Source organism: Oryx dammah, unplaced genomic scaffold (genome assembly GCF_014754425.2).
Source record: "Oryx dammah isolate SB20612 unplaced genomic scaffold, SCBI_Odam_1.1 HiC_scaffold_10, whole genome shotgun sequence".
Classification (NCBI taxonomy): Eukaryota; Metazoa; Chordata; class Mammalia; order Artiodactyla; family Bovidae; genus Oryx; species Oryx dammah.
In genome coordinates this window covers 22,715,899-22,739,799 of record NW_024070194.1, presented here as the reverse complement: position 1 = coordinate 22,739,799, position 23,901 = coordinate 22,715,899, and the positions used below count along the sequence as shown (strand labels likewise).

General features: G+C 48.8%; 1 protein-coding gene across 5 annotated transcripts; it reads right to left on the bottom strand.

The window, feature by feature from the left end:
* Positions 1 to 3,667: 3,667 nt before the first annotated feature.
* Positions 3,668 to 22,347, bottom strand: RBCK1 (RANBP2-type and C3HC4-type zinc finger containing 1). 5 transcript variants are annotated; one of them, XM_040247627.1, is made up of 13 exons: positions 22,301 to 22,347; positions 21,623 to 21,854; positions 20,076 to 20,220; positions 12,495 to 12,588; positions 12,193 to 12,391; positions 10,922 to 11,043; positions 10,660 to 10,833; positions 9,353 to 9,513; positions 8,211 to 8,322; positions 7,404 to 7,583; positions 6,549 to 6,647; positions 6,061 to 6,204; positions 3,668 to 4,892 (listed from the first exon to the last, which is right to left on the bottom strand). In XM_040247627.1, the coding sequence occupies exons 2-13, from the start codon at positions 21,642 to 21,644 to the stop codon at positions 4,812 to 4,814; spliced, it is 1,533 nt and encodes a 510-aa protein (XP_040103561.1). In that variant the 5' UTR covers positions 21,645 to 21,854; positions 22,301 to 22,347; the 3' UTR covers positions 3,668 to 4,811. The 5 variants fall into 5 exon arrangements, 4 of the variants coding, with proteins under 4 accessions (XP_040103561.1, XP_040103562.1, XP_040103564.1 ...); XM_040247628.1 differs by having other exon boundaries at positions 21,623 to 21,721; positions 22,301 to 22,335; XR_005722308.1 differs by lacking the exon at positions 22,301 to 22,347 and having other exon boundaries at positions 6,539 to 6,647; positions 21,623 to 22,146.
* Between the last annotated feature and the right edge of the window lie 1,554 nt (positions 22,348 to 23,901).

Sequence of the window (23,901 nt, the reverse complement as noted above, 5' to 3'; positions counted from 1 at the left end):
TGGGTTGATATTGAGGTGAGTTAAGGTTGGACCCCTCAATAGCCTTAAGATGGGATAGAACACCAGAAAGATTATACAGTGGGGAATTATTTTAACTTTTTATTTTGTATTGGAGTATAGCTGATTAGCAAACAGCGTGATAGTTTCAGGTGAACAGTGAAGGGACTCATCCATACATATACATGTACCCATTCTCCCCTAAACACTTCTCCCATCCAGCCTGCCACATAACACTGAGCAGAATTCTATGTGCTATACAGTAGGGCCTTGTTGGTTATCCATTTTAAATACAGCAGTGTGTACCTGTTCACCCCAAACTCACTATCTATCCCTTTCCCCATCCCCACCCCTCCACCCTGGCAACCATAAGCTGGTTCATTAAGTGTGTATGTTTCTGATTTCTTAGTAAGTTTATTCATATCATTTTTTTAAGATTGTACATATGAGGGATGTCACATTTCTCCTTCTTTGTGTGAATTGCTTCACTCAGTATGACTAGGTCCACCCATGTTTTTGCAAATGGCATTATTTCACTTATTTTAATGAGAAATATTCCATTGTGTACATGTACCACATCTTCATCCAGTCCTCTGTTGATGGACCATTTAGGTAGCATCTATGTCTTGGCTGTTGTAAGCAGTGCTGCAGTGAACACTGGGGTATTTCCTTTCAGATCATGTTTTTCCCTGGACATATGCCCAGGTGGGATTGCAGGATCATTTTAGTTTTTTAGTAACCTCCATACTGTTCTCCATAGTGGCTATACCAACTTACATACTGGGAATTTTGAGCCTCACCAGTGACCTGGGAGGGGAGAAGAGGCTGGACATTGAGTGCTGCAGAAACTCTTGGTTCAGAGGTTCAGAGAGTTGCTGGGTTGCTGAATACATCAAAGTGCTGGGAGGATCACATGGCCCGAGACGGCTTGGGAATACTGCAGCCCTCCCGCCATTCCTTGCCCTATGCATCTCTTTCATTTGGCTGTTAGTGAGTTGCGTCCTTTACAGTAAATCAGTACATGTAAGTGAAGTGTTTTCTTGAGTTCTGTGAGCACTTCCAGCAAATTAGTGAACCTGAGAGGGTTTTGTGGAAACTAGTAAACTTGTAGTTGACCAGGCAGAAGTATAGGTGGTCTGGGCACCACATTTGCAACTGGATCTGAAATGGGACAGCCTGTGGGACTGAGCCCTTTAACTTGTGGCATCTGATGCTAACTCCCCAGGTAGTTAGTGTCAGAACCAGATTGAATTACTAGACACCCAGTTGATGTTGGAGAATTGGAGAAGCGTGATATCAGAAAGTACTACACAACACACAAGGCTGAAGGAAAAACTATAAAAATAATGGCTGAATAAAAAGTGTGGGTGTTTTGTACAGAGATGGGAGTGTGCATTGTCAATGGGGCTCAGGCGGAGGAGAGTTTTGAGATCTGTGGAAAGCAACTGGAACTCCCCCTGTAGGCAATTTGTAGGGTGAGGATGGGCCATGACCAAAACTCGGTTTGGAGAGAGTGACTGGTAACATGATGGCAAATGTGTCTCTCGTTGGCAATGTGAGCTTCTCCAAGGCACTACATCTCTCAAACTCATTGTCAGTGACAGTAAAATAGAGATAGTCTCAACCCACCATGGATGGTTTAATGAACTGACGTTTGTGAAAACGTCTTACAAACTGAAGTTATACACGTATTTTGATTTCATTTCCGTGAACATATATGGATCAATAAACACTTTAATTCAGCCTTGCACTTGGGCCCCGGGAGCTCATCCCTGGATTAAGTGGCGATTGAAAGGAAGAATGGGCCAGAAGCTTCTGCCAAATACAACTACCAGATGGTGGCACCTGAGCTCAGCCTGGCTTGCGTACTCCCATTTGCCCTATTGTCCCCTCCATGTTTGCTGCTGGTGGGTCCTGCTGCTTTTTTCCCAGTTCTCAAAGGCCCTTTTCTCCAGACTTAACATATGGTTGGAATTTGTCAAGCAGCCTTTGTGAGCCGGCAAGGCTGTGGGCTTGCCTCCAGCTTCCTGCTTTTTAAGTGAGTGGCTTTCATGGCAGCCCCAGACACTAGAAGAAGACACGTGTTACTCTGACACAGGCTGTGGGGCCCATTCACCACTTCCTGCCCACATCAGCAGCTGTTCTTTATCTGAGCAGTGTGCCACCACTGGCCCTGGAGAGAAAAACTGTGTCACACAAGTACATCTGGGACCTCCTGCTGCCTCCTCAGGTCGATGGCTTGAGTCCAAAGCCTGTGGGTTTGGTTTCAAGTCCGCCCCGGAGAGTTCATGCCAGGGCCCTGTTTGGGGTGACTCCTTGCAAGAGGGTGGTGCCTCCACTTGACTGCAGCGGGGAGCACTTGTGAGCCTGCCCATCTTAGGTTCTTCACCCACCGGCATGTGATGTATGGTGCTGGAAGCTAGAACCCCAGGACAGCCCTGCACCCTCCCATTTGCCCTCCTGACCCCCCCATTTAGCTGCAGCAGACATAAACCCGCTTGCCCGCCTTGGTGCAGGTGGAGTGGGCCAAGTAAAAGATTCGGCCCATGTGGTTCCCACTTCCCTCTTGTCCTCACTTTTTTGATATAGCCATGGGTAAAGAAACATTTCATTAACATTTCTTAGTACCCAATGCCAAAAGAATGGTGCAAGGACACTGGGAAGTGTGGTGTGACAAGCTCTAGGGGTGAAGGACTGCAGTGAGCTGGATCAGAAACATCATGTGATCTGGACCTGCCACGTGGAAATGAGGACCCAGATTACCAAGCTTCAGTGTTTTTCAAGAGAAGTTGGGCACCTAGATTTTAATGTAGCATCTTCAATTTAAAAATACTGGCAACCAATTCAAGTTTATAAAACAAGACTGGGTAGACTGGTTATAGCCTGGGGCTTAGTAGTTCGTACCTATGCACCAAGAGAGTGGTCTACTTTGCTCGACAATAGGCCTCTACGGTTCACCAAGGCCAAGACAGGCCCTGGCAAGTGAGGGAGGTTGGAGGAGCTGGTGAGAGCAAGCACTTGGTCCTGGTCTGGGTGGGCCCTGTGCTCTCCTGGGGCCCAGCTCAGCTCAGCTTGCTGTTTCCTCTGGTCAGTGGCTCTGCCTGACTCCTTCTTACTCCCAGGGAGGGAAAGCCTTCATGATTCATGAGCTGATGCAGAGCAGGAAAGCGCTCACATTATCTCACCTCTCTGCTTACAGAGCCTGGGGTCAACTCTCTTGAGCCTTGGCACCCAGGACCAGAATGGCAGTTCCTTTCTAGGGTCTAGAATAAGCCCTTCCCCTCCTCTCCCTCCAAATGACATTCCGCAATTCCTGGTGGCTCAGACAGTAAAGAATATTCCTATAAGATGGGAGACCCAGGTTTGATCCCTGGGTTGGGAAGATTCCTGGAGGAAATGACAACCCACTCCAGTATTCTTACCTGGAAAATCCCATGGACAGAGGACAGAGAGGGCTACAGTCCATGGGGTCCCAAAGAGTTGGACATGACTGAGCGACTAACACTTTCAAAAATCCTGGAGCCTGGAGTCTAGACTGTGAGCCACAAAGATGCCCTCCACCTATTGTAATGCTGCTCCACATCCTGGCTCAGACAGTGCGCTGGCCTTCACTGGGGGCAGGGGGAGTTGGAGGGGTCCGAGGAGGAGGTAAAAACTTCCAGAATGAACACCCAGAACCGTATTTTATTCATCTGACCAGCACAGAATAGGTCTAGTAAAGAGCACTGGACCAATAATGTGCCATCTTATCTCAGATGTTAAAAATGCTCACAGCATCACCCTGCAACAGCGGCACGTTCACCTCTTCCTGAAATATCTCTGTTCCCTGACAGTGGATGCCCACTGAGAGGCTAGAAATTCACAGCAAGAATTTCCTGCCAGCCTGTAGCTGCTGCCCCAGCCCCCACCTCCCCGCCTGGAGCCCACACACACATGCAAACACCAGCTGGCAGACTCTCAACACAGTGCAAGCTGCCTGTCCAGGTCAAGGTTGACCCAGAGCATGCTGCCCTCAAGTGGGTACAGGGGTGCCAAGTCCGGAGCAAGGATCCCTGTGCTCTGTTTGCACTCTCGTTCTACACTGACAGGGGTGACACATCGACTTTTGACTGCAATTTCCAGAGAGCTTGGGCCCCTGCCTGTCTCGGTGCAGAATCCCAGCCCATGACCCCTCTGCTCTCTCTCATGACATCACACTCAGGCCTTCCTGGAAAACCATTTTAATTAGTGTACACAGGCAGCGAAGACAGAATGCAGAAGCTGAACTGGCTGGGCTGTCTTCAGGATGCCAGGTCTCCCTCCTGGCTCTAAGCAGAATTAGCAGCAATTCTAAGAGGCCCCCAGGCCTCCAACAGCAAAGCCAGAGAAAAGTCACCCCCAGAAAGCCAGTAGGAGAGGCCGCAGGCTGAGTGCTCAGCAGACGAGCATGGTGGATGAGGGGTGTATGGACTCATCCAGAGCTCTCAGAGTCTCCATCCAGCAAGGCCTCTGGCTGGGGCTGTATTTAAGGCTGGGTCAGACAGATGGGAGCCGCAGAGAGATGAAAGGTCTGGCTGGTGAGCCCCAGGGGAAGGACAAAGGCACTGGGGCAGATGCAGCCATGGACAACGGCCAGCTCAGGCAGGGCCCTTACATTGCCCACAGCAAACGAGGCCATCCACGCAGCTCAGGGGCCTTGGCCACTTCAGGGCCCCTGTCTCAGCCGAGCGCAAAGGCATCTTCCCGGCCAGAAATCAGAGCCAAAGCACCAGGCCTGTCCCACAGAAGCCTGTAGATGTGAGGCTGGGTCAGCAGGGGGACCAGGCCATCCCAGCTTAGTGGCAATTCTGACAGCTGGGGTGGCACGGAATCCCATTCACCCGGCAGCGGCAGCCCCCGCTGGTGTCTCCCGGGCCCTAGGGGATGAGGGGGGAGAAGAGAGAAGGTCAGGGCAGAGAAGAGAGCAGTGCCCCTCCCCCGCCCCAGGCACCCCATCACACCCACGAAGCGCACTCGCCCACCCTGGGTCTTGGCCTGAGCACATTCTGCTAAGAATGATCCTCATAGCCTCAGCTGCCAGATGGAGACAGCTCTCAAGGCCTTTCTGGTCTCTCGTAGCACCCTCAATTATGTGGTCTCTATCTACCCAAACCTGAGACCCAGAGCCGCAAAGGACCTGATGAATTTTTGCATATTTGGAGGGGGTCAGCACACTGGTGGCAGGAGGGAGCGCTCCTTCCACCTCTACCTGTCTCACTGCCTGCCTGGACATGAACAACACCAGCCCCAACTCCAGGAACACTCCTCACGATGACAGATACCCCTGCTCTCGCATGTTTTCCATTTGATTCTGACAGGAAGCCTGAGATGGGCTCTATCATCTCCATTTTACAGAAGAAACTGAGGCTCAGAGAAGGGAGTAACAGCATAACCACACGGTCAGTGTGTGCCAGAGCCAGGGACCCACTCCTCCACTTCAGAATCCCACATGCACCCTCTAGGGCAGCAGTGGGCAAATATTTCTGTAAAAGATCAGACAGTTATCTGAGGCTTTGCCAGCCAGAAGGGCTCTGTCCTTGTAGCACAAAAGCAGCCACAGACAGTATGCCAATGAATGTGCGGGGCTTCCACAAAACTTTACTTATGGACACTAAACTTCGGCTTTCATATAATTTTTACATGTCACAAAATATGCTCCTTTTAATATGTTCAACCATTTTTAAAATTGTATTTCTTTTATTATTCTCATTTAATCAAGAATATACGCACAATTAGTTTGTGGAAAAGTTAAAACCCAGGCTTTCTAGCTTCAAGCCTCCCTCTTTTTTTAGAAATTAATTTATTTTTAATTGAAGGATAATTGCTTTACAGTATTGTGTTGGTTTCTGCCAAACATCAATATGAATCAGCCATAGGTATTGATATGTTCAACCATTTTAAAAAATGCAAAAAGCTTTCTTAGTTCACGAACTTCAAAAATGCAGGCGCTGGGGTTAGACTTGGCCCATGGGCTGACTTATCCGAACTCTACTCTCAGGCACCCTTCCCCAGTACTCCTGAGCCCTCTGCTCTCAGGGCACCTACCCCGGGGCCCCAGCGGGGGCCCTTGGTGACCCAGCAGATCTCAGTGCGGCAGACAGTGCACCGGATCCAGTCGCAGCCGTCCTTCTTCTGCACCACGATCTGGCACTGTGGGCAGTGCATGGCCTCACCCTGCTGCAGCATGGTCTGGAGCAGAGAAGGTGCTGACCTCAGAGCCAGCCCGCTCCCTGGCCCTCACCCCACTGCAGAGAGAAACCGGCCACCCTCTAGAGTCTCAGATTCACTCTCCCATGCTGCTCTACGCAGGCCTAGCTGCATGCAGCCTCCTCTCCTGTGTCTGCAGTCTCCTCCCTTCACCCTGACATTCCCTGCTGCCCGCCACCTGACCACGTGTCCTGAGTCCCGTCTCTGAACGGGAGAAATGCCAGCAGGCGCTCAGAACCTCCAGGACTGCATGAACCACAGCCCTGAGAAGCCCCCATTGCTCCCCAAACTCAGATCCTCGGCCTTCAGCCCTGACCCAGCCTCACTCTCAGCATCTCCGTCGTCTGCCGGGCAGCCATATCGTTCTGAGCTCGCAGGGCCAGGTCATCTTGATACTCCTTGCAGTTCATCTGCTCATGGATGGCCTGCAGTGGATGAGGCGCTCAAGATGAGAAAGTGCCCAGAGAGTTAGGGCCAAAGCAGGCATCCGCACAAGCACTTAATGCCTAGATGGTGTCAGTGACAGAGCCTTCCTTTGTAAACTACATACCAATTTTATAGAAGAGGACACTGAGTCCAGGGTGGTGAGGCAAGGGTCATCACATATAATAATCATATATACCGATCTAAGTCCTGAGAGGCACAGAAATCCCTAAAGCACCTCTCCCCCAGGGCACAGCCCCTTGTCCCCAGCTGAGTTCTGCCCTGGTTGCCAGGGTAATGTTCTAAGAGTGAGCTTACTGGACTGCGACCAGGCTCGGCCCTGTCTACCCGCTCAAGACCAGCCTCTATAGTGGTCACCTGTTAAGAGAATGATGTCGGGGATGGCCTGAAGTGAGGGTCAGGTAGGGCTCAGTCTGGGTTTGGGGTCAGGGCTCATTCAGGACAGAGGGTGACAGCCTGAGGCCAGGGCTGGGGTTGGTCTGTGACTAGGCTCAGGGTTAGTCAGAGGGCAGGACTGGGCTCAGTCTTGGGCCAGGGTCAGTCCAGGTTCAGGGCTCAATCTATGAGTTAGGCTCAGGTCAGGACTCAAGCCATACCCGACCCTGACACACAGCTCTAAGCCATGGGAACCAGGTCAGTATACCAGCTCCCTTCTCTTATTCCCATAATAAGCTTGGACTTGCAATGAGCTCCTGGCAGGACCACAGTGACTGGACAGGGTGGGTCCCTGTCCCCACCTTGCAAAGCAGGCAGTTGACATGGAAGCACACGGGGCAGTGGAACACATTGACATCATCCTCAAAGAAGCACCATCCCTTGCAGTCCGGGGTCTTGCAGTGGTAGCTGAAGGCACTGCGGTTTTCCGCAATGGAGATGCCCAGGTCCAGAAACCGCTGGTATTCCTCGGGGCTCAGGAGCTGCCAGCAGACCACAACCTTGGTGCATGCCCTCTTGGCCACCCTCAGGAAGCCCCCAACCCATGAAGTCCAACACAGCAGTGTTGACAAACTCTATCCAAAGAACAGGTTAGTGCCTTCCCTGGCGGTCCAGTGGTTAAGACTGTGCTGCCAATGGAGGGGGTGAGGGTTTGATCCCTGGCTGGGAACCGTGAGGTGTGGCCAAAAGGAATGCCATGGACAGAGGAGCCTGGCAGGCTACAGCCCACCGGGTCATAAAGAGTTGGACAAGACTGAGCCACTAACACTTTTGCTATTACTTCAAGATGAGCAAACCAAAGCACTGAGGGGCTGTGTATCTGCCCTTGAGGTCACCCGGGCCATCTGGCCCCAGAAGTCCTCTCCCCACTGTTGTTAACTTCTCTGCTGTCTTTTCCTCACCAGGGTGGTTTCTTTACTAGCTATTTCCCCCAATTTCTATCCTGACCACTGCTTGGGCTGCCAGCATCCCACACAGAGAAGGCTCTTGATAAATGTCTGGAACCCAAGACTGGGACTCTCAAACCCATTCCCACCGGCCAGCTCCCGGCCTAGTTCCCTGGGGTGGGGGGGCGGTAGGGGGCTGCCCCTCCGTCCCCCAGGCCTTACCGCTCGGATCTCCCTCTCCAGCAGCTTGCCCGAGCATGAGTAGGTGTTGTCAATGAAGGGGCAGGACACCTCGGCCTCCTGGCTGTTGCGGATGGTGCCCTGCAGACACTCCCTGAAGGAGGGGGGAGGAAGGGGTAGGGGTGGGGGTTAGGGGTCATCTGAACCCCACCCACGAGGACTCCGGCCCACGCATGGTGAGGCCCACGCATGGTGAGCCCTGACCTCGGGCTGGCTCCTCCCCAATTTCTTCCTTTCTTCCGGTGCTTCCCATCAACCCACCTTGTCTGTCCACCTCACTGCTATACATATTGCTCCAGCCAAGGGTGCCTCACCCCTCACCTGAGAACTGTAGAAGCCTCTCACTGGAGTCCCTGGATCGGCCATGTCCTTCCTCAAAGCCTCCCATCCGAACCCACCAGAGCAAACCGGAGAGCCCTGGTGACTCACCCTCTCTAATACCTCTCTGTCCCTATGCCTTACCTGCTCCATCTCTCTGCTCCAGACACACTGACCCCTTACTGCTGCAGGCAGGCCAGGCAGGTACCCACCGTGGAGCCCCTGGTCTGCTCCAGCATGGCTTCCCCAGGGGTTTCCCTGACCTGTTCTAGGGCAGGGCCTCCGCTGCTTATCAAAAGCCACTGACACTTAACTTATGACACAATTTACAATTATATCAGTGATTATCTGATTAACATCAGCCTGCCCATGGGAAGGTAAGCTTCAGGAGGCAGAAACTGAGCTTTTGTGGGCATTCCCAGGCCTAGTCCAGTCCCTGGCACCCAAATCAGCTCATCAAATGTGTGTTGTGAAGGAGGACATGCTCTCCACAGCCAGGACCAGGAGGAGAGCCTCAGAGGGCAGACTGTCCACCAGCAAGTGGCAGGGCGGGGCTGGCCCAGGCTGTCAAGCAAGGGACTCACTGCCCTTGCATGGGCCCGGCGGTGGTGCGGAAAGGTGCGGGCTCTGGCGCCAGAATGTCTGAGCTGTGCAGCCTCTCTGTACCTCACATCCCTCTTCTGCAAGACGAGGAAATGGTGCCTACCTCCCAAGTTTGTGAGGATGCCCAACTAGCTCTGAGTCCTGGGCCCCACCCCCTTCCAGCACCGGGTACTACATCGCAGGGGCCGGGGGCGGGGCCGCACCTGCAGAAGGTGTGCAGACACTCGCGCAGCACCACGGCCTCGCCGGGCGCCAGGAGCGAGTAGCACACGGGGCACTCGGCGGGCTCGGTGTTCAGAACCAGGCTCCGCTGATCCAGTTGCACGTGCTTCCGGTAGTTGCCTTCCTGCTGCTGCTGCTTCCGCTGGGCACACGGGGGTGGGGCCGTGGGGCGGGTCAGGGTCTCAGGGGCGGGCAGACCAGGAAGGGGGCAGGACCGGGTGGGGGGGCAGGACTGGGTAGGGGGGCGGGATGGGTCAGACCACCTAACGGGAGGCAAAGGGGGGCTCATGGAAGGATCCTGGGGTTAGGGTGGGGCTGGGCATGGGGCAGGCAGTGAGCAAGCACTGGAGATGATGAGAAGGGTGGGACCAGGAGCGAGGCGACCAAACACGGGGATGGGGCAGGAGGTGGGCCAGGCAGGGGCAGTTTAAGGCTAAAACCTAGGGTCAAGTCAGGGGGAGATGGGGCCCGGGTCTGAGCAGGGAGTCAGGGGTAGCAGGGTTCCCATTTCTACCGAGAAGCACGGCAGGGGAAGCTCCAGGGGGAAAGGCAAGGGGTTGAGGGGTGGTGATAAAGCAAGGGAGCAGAGCAAGGCGGGAGACAGGCCGGGGTCTGGACCAGGGTTGTAGATGGGACCAGCAATGAGGTCATGGCCAGCACTGGGTCCAAGGGCGGGATGGGGACATCAGATCAGAATGGGAAACCGCTCAGGGTTATGTATCTATGTAATCTGTGCGTGTGGAACACGATGGTGGGATGGGGCAGAACAGGGGGCGGGTCAGCCTCCAAGTGGGCAGCGAGGGGCTGGGTCCAGGCTCTCAGGAAGTCTAGGAGGGCTACAGCCAGGAAGGAAGGGGTGGGGGTGGGGGTCAGGAATAGTAGGATTCAGGATGAGGTCAGGGCTAATGGAGCAAGACCTAGGTCACAGCTGGATGAAGCGGGGCATGGTCTGGGTCTTGTCTAGGATGCTGGGGTCAGAGCCAGGTACCCTTGAGTGCACGATGGGAAAGTAAGTCAAAGCCAAGGGTGGCGCCACAGCTCACGGGGACAGAGGAGGGGGGAGCACAAATAAGCCTGGATGTGCATCACAGCCGGGGAGTAGGGTCTCAGCAATAGTATGAATGACCTCAGGGAGAGGCCGGTCACAGTCAAGTGTAGGGTCACCACCATCGGTGTGACCACAAGGGGGCAGCAACGGGGGCAGGAGCAATGTGGATGTGTCTCCCTTTCTGGCCTATGCCTCCCCCATCCAGGCTGCAGGTGTCTTTCCGGGGACTTCGGCACCCACCTGCTCATACTGGCGCAGCGCCTCCTGCTCACCGGCCAGGCGTGCTTGCTCCTCCTCGTCTGGCTGGTACGAGGCAGGTACCTGGTAGGCCTCGGGCCGCGCCTGGCAGCACATCTCGCAGCCGGGCCTAGTGGGCTTGTTAATGAAGGTGCAGCCGGGGCACGTCCAGCCCACCTGGGGGTAGAGGGGCAGTGATGGCAGGGAGACTAAATGGTGGGGGGGGCGGTGCGCAGGGCACAGGGGCATATGTGGGGCAGCTTACCGGCAGGGGCTCTGGCGCTGCATCAGGCTGCCCCCGACCCGGCTCTTGAGGGGCCTCAGGCTTTGGGGGAACTGGGTCCAGGGGGCCCCGTGGCTGCAGCGTGAGGTCCTTGAAGCCCAGATCTGGGGAAAAGGGTTCAAGGGGTGGTGGATCCATGTAGCCAATATCATCCACACCCTGAGCCAGCCAGGAAACCCCCCTTCTATCCTCTCCCTCTGCTCCAAGGAATTTCCAGCTCCGTCTTGCCAGGTGCGCCCAGCCATGGCTGAATGTCCTGGCTCCCACAGGGTGAAAGTCCCTCCTTCCACCCACCACTGCTCCTAGATCCACCCGGCTTAAGAACCCTGCTTGAAAACAGATCTCCTGTGGGCCGAAGTGTCCACACAAGTGTCCGCACCAAGAGGGACAAACAACACTTCTGAAGTGGCCCTGCCAAAATACTGAATCTGAATCCATTCCCAAGGGCACATAGGACAGAAAAGCTAAAAACAAAACTGGCCTGGAGAGTCAAGACCAGAGATCAAAGACTGAAAAAGACTGAGAAACACCAAGGCCAAGAGCCAGGTCTTTCACTATAAAGGACATGAGTGAGACAACTGGTAAAATGTGAGCAAGATCTGCACATTAGATAGTGGTAATGTATCAAAGTTAATTTCCTAAATTTGCTAACTGTACAATAAATGTAAGAAAATGACCTTTTTTTTTTTTAAGGAAATATAAACTGAAGTATTTAGGGAAAAGGGACATCATGTCTGCAACCTACTCTCAAAACAGTTCCAAAAATTACTTAGGCATTAATAAATAATTTTATATGGAGACAATGATAAACCAAATACAGTCAAAATATTAGTATTTGGGGAATCCACATGAAAGGTACATGGGAATTCCTTACACAATTCTTTGTACAATTTTGCAACTTTTCTGTAGGTCTGAAATATTTCAAAATAAGAAGTAAAAAAATTAAATAGCTATTACATCCAATTTACAGATTTAGAAAACTGAAGAGGAGACATAGGAGGGAACTTGCCTGAGGTCAAGGAGTTGATAAATGCCAGGGCGGGGACTGAACTCAGCCCTTCTCCCCCAGACTGGCTGTTCTCTAAAGGGTTCCCCAGGTGACTCCCTCCTGGGGTGTCCTTTGTCCTCTCTTCCCCACTATGGATAAGGTCCTCCAGGCAAGTCCCTGATGGAAAGCCCCTGGGCTCTGCTCCTCACTCCTTTCTGCCCTACGACCACAGGGGAGTCCACATCACCAGGAAGCAGAGCCTTACCTTCCAGCATCCGCAACTGCCTCTCCCGCTGCAGCTCCTGAGGGTTGAGCGAGGTGTTGCAGGCAGACAGCAGGTAGAGGTAGGCGCTGTCCCCATTCCGCCTCACACCGTGGGAATGCAGAGTCTCCTGGTCCCGAGCCAGCCGCTGCCCAATCACCCACTGCTGCAGGGTTGGCGGGAAGCCATAGTCTAGGAACACCTGTCAGGGAGGATGGACAGGAAGCGTGGGGAGGAAGGAGCAGAGCAGAGACAGGTGGGGGCAAAAGGGGAACCTCTGCCCTCCCTTCCACCCCGTCACTCACCATGTCCTTGAGGGAGGCCACCGTCATGTCAGGCCGCACAGTGAGCCAGATAGTGACCGTGTGCATCTGTGCATCCTCCACACTCACCCACAGCCTGCAGGGAGGGCAAGGGCTCTGGACAAAGGTCCAACCTCAACCACCAGCTAGCTCCTGGATTCCCACTCCCCTGCGCTTCCTCCTGGATCAGAACTTGCTGCTTAGGCCCTGCAATGGCTCCACACGGCTCTTAGAATAAAATCCAAACTCACTGTGGCATCAAGGGCCTTAACGCGCTGGCCCCTCCAGTCTCTTGTATTACTGGCTATTATTGGCTCCTTAACCAAACCACAGCAGCTATTATTAACTGTATGCTAAGACTCTTTAAAGCACTTAACACGTATTAACTCAGTTCTCTCAATGAACCCATGAGACACGTACTGTCATCTCCCCTATTTTACAGATAAAAACAAGGGGCACAGAGAGGTTATAGTGACTCTGCTGAGTAAACAATAACTGGTAAGAGGAAGGATTGAAATCCAAACAGAAGTACTTTAGAGAAAAGTGGTTTTAAACACCAACCTTCTCAAAGATGCGAAAACTGTTTGGGAAGACCAATGGCACGAAAATGGATGGCTGAGACAGAAAAACAGAACTGATTTCAGAACAGAGAAAAAAGCCCACTTAGAACCTCCAGAGCAACTTGGGAAACGGTGCATCCTTAAAGCAAGAACAGCAAGAAACAATCAGAAAGTGAAGAAGAGTTGCTGGGACTCTAACAGTAACTCATGACTCATCTAGCCTTCGGACCCATCTACAGGTTCACAAGGAAAATGAGAAATATCAAATGACATGCCAAGGAGGCAATTCGTAAACTCAGAATGTGGGAGAATTCGAAAACCAGATTTCTAAAAAATTAATGCCACTAAAAATAGAGAAAGTGGATAAAAGAGACTCAGACAACATTAAGAAATGCTATGTGTCGATTCTCATTTGGCTCCTAATTAGAACAAACCAACTATAAAAAATACTAATGAGATAATTGAGAAAAGTTTAATACAAATAGAGTATTAGAGGATTTTAAGGAGTTGTTAATGTTTCAGGTGTAATAATGGTATTGAGGTTATTTTTTAAGTCATTAGTTTTAAAGACATATCAAGTTATTTATGAATGAGCTAAAATCTGAGACTTGCTTTAAAATACTCCAGAAAATACCCTCAAAATTTCTCAGGATAAAGATTTTCAAAATCTAGCCAACTATCAATAAAATGAGCAAGTTTTAGACACGTAAAGACAACAGATGTTTACTATCCACTTCTCCACATGAAAAGTCTTTGAATACAAGAAACAAGAATAGCTGAGTCTGATGCAGAATAGAAAACTAAAAGAGAATTTAAAGAAGGAAAGGAAATTTAAAGATCTTAACCTTCAAGACATTCTTCTTCAAGCAACAGGGGTTTTGAAACACGAAAGATAGTGTCAACTGCATTACTTATTTTACACTGAGTAATATTTCCATAATCAAAATACTATAAATGCTATTTCATTGGGTTTACATTTTTAGTATCAACCTAGAGGCAAAGCATAGAAGCCTTAATTTTACTTAGAAAACAAAATCTAGAAGCTATAACCAAGACTTCCCTGGTGGTCCAGTGGCTAAGGCTCTGAGCTCCCAGTGCAGAGGGCCCGGGTTCCATCCCTGGTCAGGGAACTAGATCCCACATGCCACAACTAAAAAAAAAAATTCTGCATGCCACAATGAAAATCAAAGATCCTGTGTGTCACAACTAAGACTCAAAAAATAAATAAAATTTAAAAAATAAAATAAAAGCTATAACCTTAACACCAGTAACAGAGAAGCCACAGTTGGAGCCCTCATTTCTGCTGTCACCAGATCAGTAGTGATCAGTTAGTCAGAAAATTCGTTACACAAGAGAAATGCAGACACAGTTGCAGACTCCAACATTTAATTTTACCTTATAGGCTACAAATGCACATTCAGTGGCCAATCTCTAGGTAAAAAAGCCACTGGTTTTGTTTTTTATTTAGTACAAATCTGCTACTGGAGTTTCCCATGATTTTTTTTTTTCTTTTTGTATGAACTATACCCATTATACATGGTTTCTGATCTCTAATATCAGCTTCTTTAAAGTGGAGCAAGAACTTAAGACTCTCAAAGCATCTGAGTACAGAGAGCCCTTTTGGATTTTTACCATTTTTTTTTTTTTTTTTACAACTCACTCACCCTCAAATGAACGGCTATTTTTCTTTTTTGGTGCCTCATCTCTATTTTGTCTTTCTAAAGCAATCAATTTAAGTTTTCATAGATAAAATTCTCTTTTAGCACTCATGTTTTATTGATTGATATAACAGCTATTAAATTATGCTATGGAAATAAATACAACTGATATAAACAAGCTGTGTGTGGTGGTATGTTTTACAGCAGCAACTATGGTGTCATTTAATTGGGGGAATCAAGTGGAGGTCAACTGGGAGCACTTCTACTACAGTACTAACAAAACCCAGGAAGTTAGGAAAAGGGATCAGTGAGATGAGTATGTTAAATTCCTCATTTTTCGTAACAAGGAGTGTACACAGATACCATCTTAAGTGGATATATCAAGAAATGGATATACAAGTATTTTATTTGAAATCAAATGGCCAACTGATCAACAGATGCAATGCAATCCCTGTCAAAATTCCAGCTCACATTTTTTTGCAGAAATTGGCACACTAACCCTAAGATTCATACGGAGATTCAAGGGACCCAGAATAGCCAAAAAAAAATCTTGAAAGAGAAGAACAAAGTTGGAGTACTTATGCTTTTGTTTTAAAAACTTACTACAAAGCTATAATAATCAAAACTGTCTTACTGGTATAATGACAGACATATAGAGCAACAGACAAGAAATTAGGCTTCAGAAATAAACTTCAGACTTATGGTCAAATAATTTTCAACAAAGGTGCCAAGATATTAAACAGGGACAAAACAGTCTTTTTATTTTTAACAAACAGTGCTGTGACAACTAGATATTCACATGCAAAAGAATGAAGTTGGATCTCTGCCTCCCACCGTAACAAAACTTAACTCAAAAGGGATCAAAGATGTAAATGTAAAAGCTAAAACTATAAAACTCTTTAAAAACAAAAATAAGGCTATACCTTTATGACCGTGGATTAGGCAATAGTTTCTTAGATGACATCAAAAGCACAAACAAGAGAAAACAGATAAACAGTATTTCATCAAAATTGAAAATGTGTGCTTCAAAGGACACTATCAATACAGTGAAAAGACAACCCATAGAATGGGAAATGAAAATAGGTGTCCGTTGTATACATACACACCGCAGTTTTACTTAGGTTGTTTCCATATATATACACAATGAAATATTATTCAGCCATAAAAAGAAGGAAATTCTGGCATCTGCAACAACACGGACATCGTGCTAAGTGAAATAAATCGGACAGAGAAAGACAAATTCTGTATTATACCACTAATATATGGAATTTTAAAAAAATCAATGTCAGAGAAACAACAGACGATTGGGGAGGCATGGGGGTGCAGGTGGTCAAAAGCTACAAACTTCCTGTTTTAAGATAAGTAAGTTCTGGAGAAGAGATGTACAGCATGGTGACCATAGTTAACAATATCGTATATTTGAGAACTGCTCAGACAGTAAGTCTTAAAAAGTTGTCACAAGAAAAAATAATTTGTTACTATGTCAGCCAATGGATGTTAACTAAACTTACTGTGGTAATCACTGTGCAATATATACATATATTAAAGCATATGTCATACACCTAAAATGGTTCTGAGGCTCAATTTCCAACACGTGGAAGGGGAAAGAGAGGGAAGGCTTCCCACATAGCACCAAGCAATTTTCCGACACCAGCAGGGCATCCTACAATTCAGCTTGATTCTGGCCCTCTCCACCCAGAGACAGGGTCAGCTCCCACAGGCTGTGGGCTCAGTCCTACAAGGCTGCCCCCACCACTTCACATACCAATCGAAACCCCAAGTTGTCACCTGTTCTCTGACTTACTGGATATAGATTAGGGATTCCAATGACCTCCTCCATGGGTTGACTATTTTGCTAGAACAGCTCACAGAACTCAGAGAAATATTTACTTACTATATTATGAAAGGATATAATAGCCAAATGGAAGAGATGTATGGATCAAGGTATGTGAGAAGGGGCATCATTTTCTCCAAATTCCAAACCCTGTCTTTTTGAGTGTTTATGGAGGCTTCATTACATAGGCATGACTGATTAATCCATGGGCTACTGATGATTCAACCTTCAGCCCTCTTCCCCTCCCTGGAGATCAGGGTGATGAGACTGAAAGTTCCAATTCTTTAACCACAGGGCTGGCTCCTCTTATGACCAGCCTCCAACCTTAGGCAATTTAGGGGAAGTCTAAGAGTCACCTCACTACCATAACAAAATGCACCTTTATCATTCTCATCACTGAAGAAATTCCAAGGGTTTTAGCAGCTCAGTGCCAAGAACAGGAAGAATATACCTTTCTTACTGTAAGTAAGTCACAATACCTTAAACTAACTCTGTTTTATATGTCAATGATATCTCAATAAAACTGGGGAAAAAATTATGTCCATATAAAAACTTGTACATAAATGTTCATAGCAGCATTGTGTATGTTAGCCAAAAAGTGGGAACAACTCAAATGTCCCTCGACTGATTAAAAAAGAAAATACGGTATAACCATACAATAGATTATTATTCAGTCATAAAAAGGAATGAAGTTTTGATACCTGCTACAACATGGATGAATCTAGAAAACATGCTGCTAAGTGACAGAAGCCCAGACCCAAAAGGCCACATAGTGTATAATTCCATTTCATTTACATGAAATTCCCAAAGTAGGCAAATTTCTAGAAATAGAAAGTAAATTAATTGTTGCCTAAGGTTGAGGGGTTGAGGAAAGAAGACTCGGGAGATAGGGAGTGTCTATTAATGGGTATGGGGTTTCTTAATGGGATGATGAAAATGTTCTGTAATTGGTTATGGTGATGGTTACACAACTGTGAATATACTAAAAGCCTTGAACTATGCACTTTAAATTGCTGAATAGGGTCTGTCAATTATATCTCAATAAAAAATCAAATGGGATCCAATACTGAAAATTAGAAACTGTAAAAGTGTCTTACTACACAGCAGGAAAAAAACATTTGAGTGTTTAATATGTGCCAGGCACTGTACTGAGTATCTCAGCATCAAGTTTAAGTCTCCTGGGGCAGACAGCCTCCCTTCAAGCTGAGTGTGGCTGTGCAAAAAAGTTCTGGCCATTAGAGTTAAGTGGAAGAAGTGTGTGCAATTTTGTGAGCTGTGTTCTTAGGAGAGTGAGAGGGTGTGCCCTTCTTCCTTCCTATTGACAAGAATGGTGATGCAATGGCTGGAACGGGAAGAGCCATTTTGGATCATAAGGTGAACCTGAGAAAGGAGGTCATGAATGGCATAATAATAAAACAAAAGAAGCAGGAGCTCTGAGAACTACAGACAGCAGAGCTTCCACATCTGGAGTGCCTACCATCAAACTTGTTTATGCCACTGTTAATATGTTTTTTCCTGTTCTATGAGACCTATCATTCTAATATACCTCCTAACGACCCTATTAACAGCTCTACTATTACTGCTCCATTTTTTAACTAAAAAAAAAAAAAAAAAACTCTGAGAGCCCAGGGATAAATCCACACACCTATGGACACCTTATCTTCCACAAAGGAGGCAAGAATATACAATGGATTAAAGCAATCTCTTAAAAAAAAAAAAAAAAGACAATCTCTTTAACAAGTGGTGCTGGGAAAACTGGTCAACCACTTGTAAAAGAATGAAACTAGATCACTTTCTAACACCTTACACAAAAATAAACTCAAAATGGATTAAAGATCTAAACATAAGACCAGAAACTATAAAACTCCTAGAGGAGAACATAGGCAAAACACTCTCCAACATAAATCACAGCAGGATCCTCTATGATCCACCTCCCAGAATACTGGAAATAAAAGCAAAAACAAACAAATGGGATCTAATTAAAATTAAAAGCTTCTGCACAACAAAGGAAACTATAGGCAAGGTGAAAAGACAGCCCTCTGAATGGGAGAAAATAATAGCAAATGAAGCAACTGACAAAAAACTAATCTCAAAAATATACAAGCAACTTATGCAGCTCAATTCCAGAAAAATAAACGACCCAATCAAAAAAATGGGCCAAAGAACTAAACAGACATTTCTCCAAAGACATATGGATGGCTAACAAACACATGAAAAGATGCTCAACATCACTCATTATCAGAGAAATGCAAATCAAGACCACAATGAGGTACCCTTTCACACCAGTCAGAATGGCGGTGATCCAAAAGTCTACAAGCAATAAATGCTGCAGAGGGTGTGGAGAAAAGGGAACCCTCCTACACTGTTGGTGGGAATGCAAACTAGTACAGCCACTATGGAGAACAGTGTGGAGATTCCTTAAAAAACTGGAAATAGAATTGCCTTATGACCCAGCAATCCCACTGCTGGGCATACACACCGAGGAAACCAGAATTGAAAGAGACACGTGCACCCCAGTGTTCATTGCAGCACTGTTTATAATAGCCAGGACATGGAAGCAACCTAGATGTCCATCAGCAGATGAATGGATAAGAAAGCTGTGGTACATATATACAATGGAGTATTACTCAGCCATTAAAAAGAATACATTTGAATCAGTTCTAATGAGGTGGATGAAACGGGAGCCTATTACACAGAGTGAAGTAAGCCAGAAAGAAAAACACCAATATAGTATACTAACACATATATATGGAATTTAGACAGATGGTAATGATAACCCTGTATGTGAGACAGCAAAAGAGACACAGATGTTTAGAACGGACTTTTGGACTCTGTGGGAGAGGAAGAGGGTGGGATGATTTGGGAGAATGGCATTGAAACATGTATACTATCATGTAAGAAATGAATCGCCAGTCTATGTTTGATACAGGATATAGGATGCATGGAGCTGGTGCACTGGAATGATCCAGAGAGATGATATGGGGTGGGAGGTGGGAGGGGGGTTCAGGATTGAGAACTCACGTACACCCGTGACTGATTCATGTCAATGTATGGCAAAACCAATACAGTATTGTAAAGCAAAATAAAGTAAAAATAAAAATTTAAAAAATAAAAAACTCTGAGAGTTGAAATGACCTGCCTTAGATCGCAGAGCTGATTTGTGACAGAGCTGGGTTTGAAGCTAGGGCTCTTGACACAGGAACCTGCCATTAAGAATAACTTAACTGTTCTATGTGCTCAGTTGCTCAGTCATGTCTGACTCTTTGTGACTCCATGGACTGCAGCCCACCGGGTTCCTCTGTTCACAAGGATTCTCCAGGCAAGAATACTGGAATGGGTTGCCATGCCCTCCTCCAGGGGATCTTTCCATCCCAAGTATCGAACCCAGGTCTCCCGCATTGCAGGCGGATTCTTTACCCACTGAGCCACCAGGGAAGCTCTAACTGTTCTATAGGCCAGCACTACACTGCAGCCCACTGGGGTTCAGAAAGCTCCGAACCCTGGGCTTCCTGGTCAGCCACGCACTCCTCACCTGATATCCTGTGTCGGAGAGACCTCAGGCTTCAGTTGCACATTCAGGGGCACCCGTTGCTCTGCCAGCCAGATGGCACACTGCATAGCCACCTGTTCATCCCCACCAGCCACTGCTCGGCTGAGTCTCTGGGCCACCTCCTCAGCTGAAATCCACAGTGGAAGCAGGTTAGCACAGGGTTTATTTTTCTTTGGGGGTAAAGAGGGTGAGGAAGGAGGTGATTCTTTATACATGCTGCTTCCTCTCTGTCTTCTTGGTAAACTCCCCACACATCCTTCAGCACCCAGCTTAAAGTCCCTTTTTTCTGAGAGGCCTTCGCTGACATTCCCCACCCCTGCTTGTTTGGTTCTGTTTTCCCTTCATACTCCCAGGTCCCCCATACTTGCACTTGTTTATCCAACAAACATTTATTGAGCTCTTGCTGTTCAGTCACTAAGTTGTATCCAGCTTTTTGTGACCCCCAAGGACTGCAGCACACCAGGCTCCCCTGTTCTTGCCTATCTCCCGGAGTGTGCTCAAACTCATATCCGTTGATACCATCCAACCATCTCATCCTCTGTTGCCCCCTTCTCCTTCTGCCCTCAAGCTTTCCTAGGATCAGGGTCTTTTCCAATGAATTGGTTCTTTGCATCAGGTGACCAAAGTATTGGAGTTTCAGCATCAGTCCTTCCAATGAATATTCAGGGTCGACTTCCTTTAGGATTGAGGTCTTACTGTGTGCCAATCACTGTCACAGAAACTGGGCTTCAGCAGTGAATAAGATAAACGGGAGCCCTCTTCTCATGGACTTCCCAGCCCAGTAAGAAGACAACTAACAAGTTAACAAAAGAAAAAGATTCAGACTGTGATTCATGCTGGCAAGGAAATGAACAGGATAAGGAGATGAGGAAAGAGAAGAGGAGGTAACATTGAAGCTGAGACCTGAAGCAGGAGGTGTTGGATAATGTCAAGACCTGGTTGGGGAAAAGTGTTCCAAGGAGAGAGAAAATGAAAGGTCTTGGTCAAGAAATGGTCGGATTAGAACAGAGAAGCTGATGAAGCTCCAGCAGAATGAGCAAGGGGGCAGATGGGGGAAGGCAGAGATGAGCAAAAGCAGAAGTGAGCAAAGTCAGCAGGCATGCAGGCTACCCAACTGCTCTAGGCTTCTGTTCTAAGAACAAACACAGGGGTATGTGAGCAGGTTGGTGACATGACCTAACTTAAATTCTCCAACCTGAGTGGAAGGCGCGAGGTGGAAGGCAAAGATCCTGGTATTCAGGTCAATTGAGGTCTGGTTCCCCCACTAGCATGGGTGGTCTCTTGCCCTCTGGGAGCTCCCCGCCCTCTTCTCAGCAGTGCTGCCCATGGGAGGCCTTAGGGACATCAAATAAAAGAATGACAAGATGCCCTTGGAAGCAACCGGCCTGCAAGGGAGGAATCTGCGGGGCAAGTGGGCAGAAGGAGAACAGATTAATACCCCTCTCCCAGGCCCTTCTGGAGGAGAGGCCGCGTCTGGCAAGGCCCACCTCCCACCCGAAGCTTCTCAGCAGCCCCCAGGCTGTGCCCACCTTTCTTGATCTTCTCGTCCATCTGGCGTGGTTGTGCCCATCCCCCCGCGGAGGGGGGCGGGCTGCAGCTCCGGGGAAATGCTATCTCCCAGTCACCTGCTAGAGGACGGGCAGACCACGAGAAACTCAGCCTCAGCCGGTGGCCTCTGGCGCGGCCCGGGCCTTCTTGGTGCCTCAGGGTCCCGGGTGGCAATCGGGTAGCATCACATTACCCGAGGACCGGGGATGGGGCCTGGGAGGAGGAACGGGTGGGAGGTGAGAAGGAGCGCCAAGCCGAGCCGGCTCTGGGCGACAGAGGAAACTGGACAGGCCTGGCTGCGGGGAAGGGGAGGAGGGGCGCCGCACAGCCAGAGCGCTGGGCCGGAGCCCTTCTCCCTGCTGGAGGCGGGAGCGCCCTCCGGGGTGCGGGATTTCAGCCCAACGCCCTCCCGCCCGCGGCGGCCCCTGTCAGTCACGTGAAGGAGCGCACCAGCTTCAGCGAAAAAGAAAGTGAAAGTGGCGGCTCCGGAAGTGGGGCGGAAGACTGTCCCCGGATCCAGGTCTCCCCGCCACCCCCGCCCGACTATCCGGCGGCGGCCCCCGCCCCGGGTCACGGGAATCCAGGGCGCTCTTGTCCCGCCGTCCGGGGCGTTCCCACGTCGCCCTCGGCCAGACACTGACACTGCGACCCTCACTCACCCGCCGGGTCCAGCCAGCAGCGCCGGGGAGGGGCGGGACCATGAGGGGCGGGGACTCGGCCTGGAGGGCGGGGACCGGGCCGGGAGGGCGGGGACCGGGCCGGGAGGGCGGGGCGCGGCGCGGAGACCGCCCTTGCTCAGTTTAGCAGCCCCAGCACTGGTCGGCTTGCCGGTCCCTACTCCTTTGGCAGAAGAAACCGAGGCTCTGTTTCTGATCTGCCCGAGGCCACGCAGCCTCAGGAACCCACCCTTAGCCAGCCGGACGCTGCCTCTCGGCGGTTGACTCTCCACCTTTTAATTGGGCCACTAATGAAGCTTCCCTAGTGACTCAGAGGGTAAAGCTTTTTCCTGTAATGCAGGTAGACCTGGGTTAGATCCCTGGGTCAGGAAGATCCTCTGGAGAAGGAAATGGCAACCCACTCCAGTACCTTTGCCCGGAAAATCTCATGGACGGAGGAGCCGGTAGGCTACAGTCCATGAGGTCGCAAAGAGTCGGACACGACTGAGCGACTTCACTTAGTGAAGTTTTCTTCATTATTCTTACCGCTTCAGTATTCTTGCCACTTCAGTATTCTTGCCTTGAGAACCCCATGAACAGTATGAAAAGGCAAAACAATAGGATACTGAAAGAGGAACTCCCCGGGTCGGTAGGTGCCCAATATGCTACAGGAGATCAGTGGAGGAGTAACTCCAGAAAGAATGAAGGGATGAAGCCAAAGCAAAAACAATACCCAGTTGTGGATGTGACTGGTGATAGAAGCAATTTCCAATGCTGTAAAGAGCAATAGTGCATAGAACCTGAAATGTTAGGTCCATGAATCAAGGCAAATTAGAAGCGGTCAAACAGGAGATGACAAGAGTGAACGTCGACATTCTAGGAATCAGCGAACTAAAATGGACTGGAATGGGTGAATTTAACTCAGATGACTGTTATATCTACTACTGTGGACAAGAATCCCTTAGAAGAAATGGAGTAGCTATCATGGTCAACAAAAGAGTCCAAAATGCAGTACTTGGATGCATTCTCAAAAATGACAGAATGATCTCTGTTTGTTTCCAAGGCAAACTATTCAATATCATGGTGATCCAAGCCTATGCCCCAACCAGTAATGCTGAAGAAGCTGAAGTTGAATGGTTCTATGAAGACCTACAAGACCTTTTAGAACTAACACCCAAAAAAGATGTCCTTTTCATTATAGGGGACTGGAATGCAAAAGTAGGAAGTCAAGAAATACCTGGAGTAACAGGCAAATTTGGCCATGGAATACAGAATGAAGCAGAGCAAAGGCTAATAGAGTCTTGCCAAGAGAACGCACTGGTCATAGCAAACACCCTCTTCCAACAACACAAGAGAAGACTCTACACATGGACATCACCACATGGTCAACACCGAAATCAGATTGATTATAGTCTTTGCATCCAAAGATAGAGAAGCTCTATCAGTTCAGTTCAGTTCAGTCGCTCAGTCGTGTCTGACTCTTTGCGACCCCATGAAGTGCAGCACGCCAGGCCTCCCTGTCCATCACCAACTCCCGGAGTTCACTCAGACTCACGTCCATTGAGTCAGTGATGGCATCCAGCCATCTCATCCTCTGTCATCCC

Coding starts and splice junctions, on each gene's coding strand:
- RBCK1 (XM_040247627.1), bottom strand. CDS start 21,644: ATGGACGAGAAGATCAAGAAAG. Junction 12,589..20,075: donor TCTCCGACACAGGATATCAG/GTGAGGAGTGCG, acceptor CCCTCCCTGCAG/GCTGTGGGTGAGTGTGGAGG. Junction 10,834..10,921: donor CAGCGCCAGAGCCCCTGCCG/GTAAGCTGCCCC, acceptor CTCTACCCCCAG/GTGGGCTGGACGTGCCCCGG.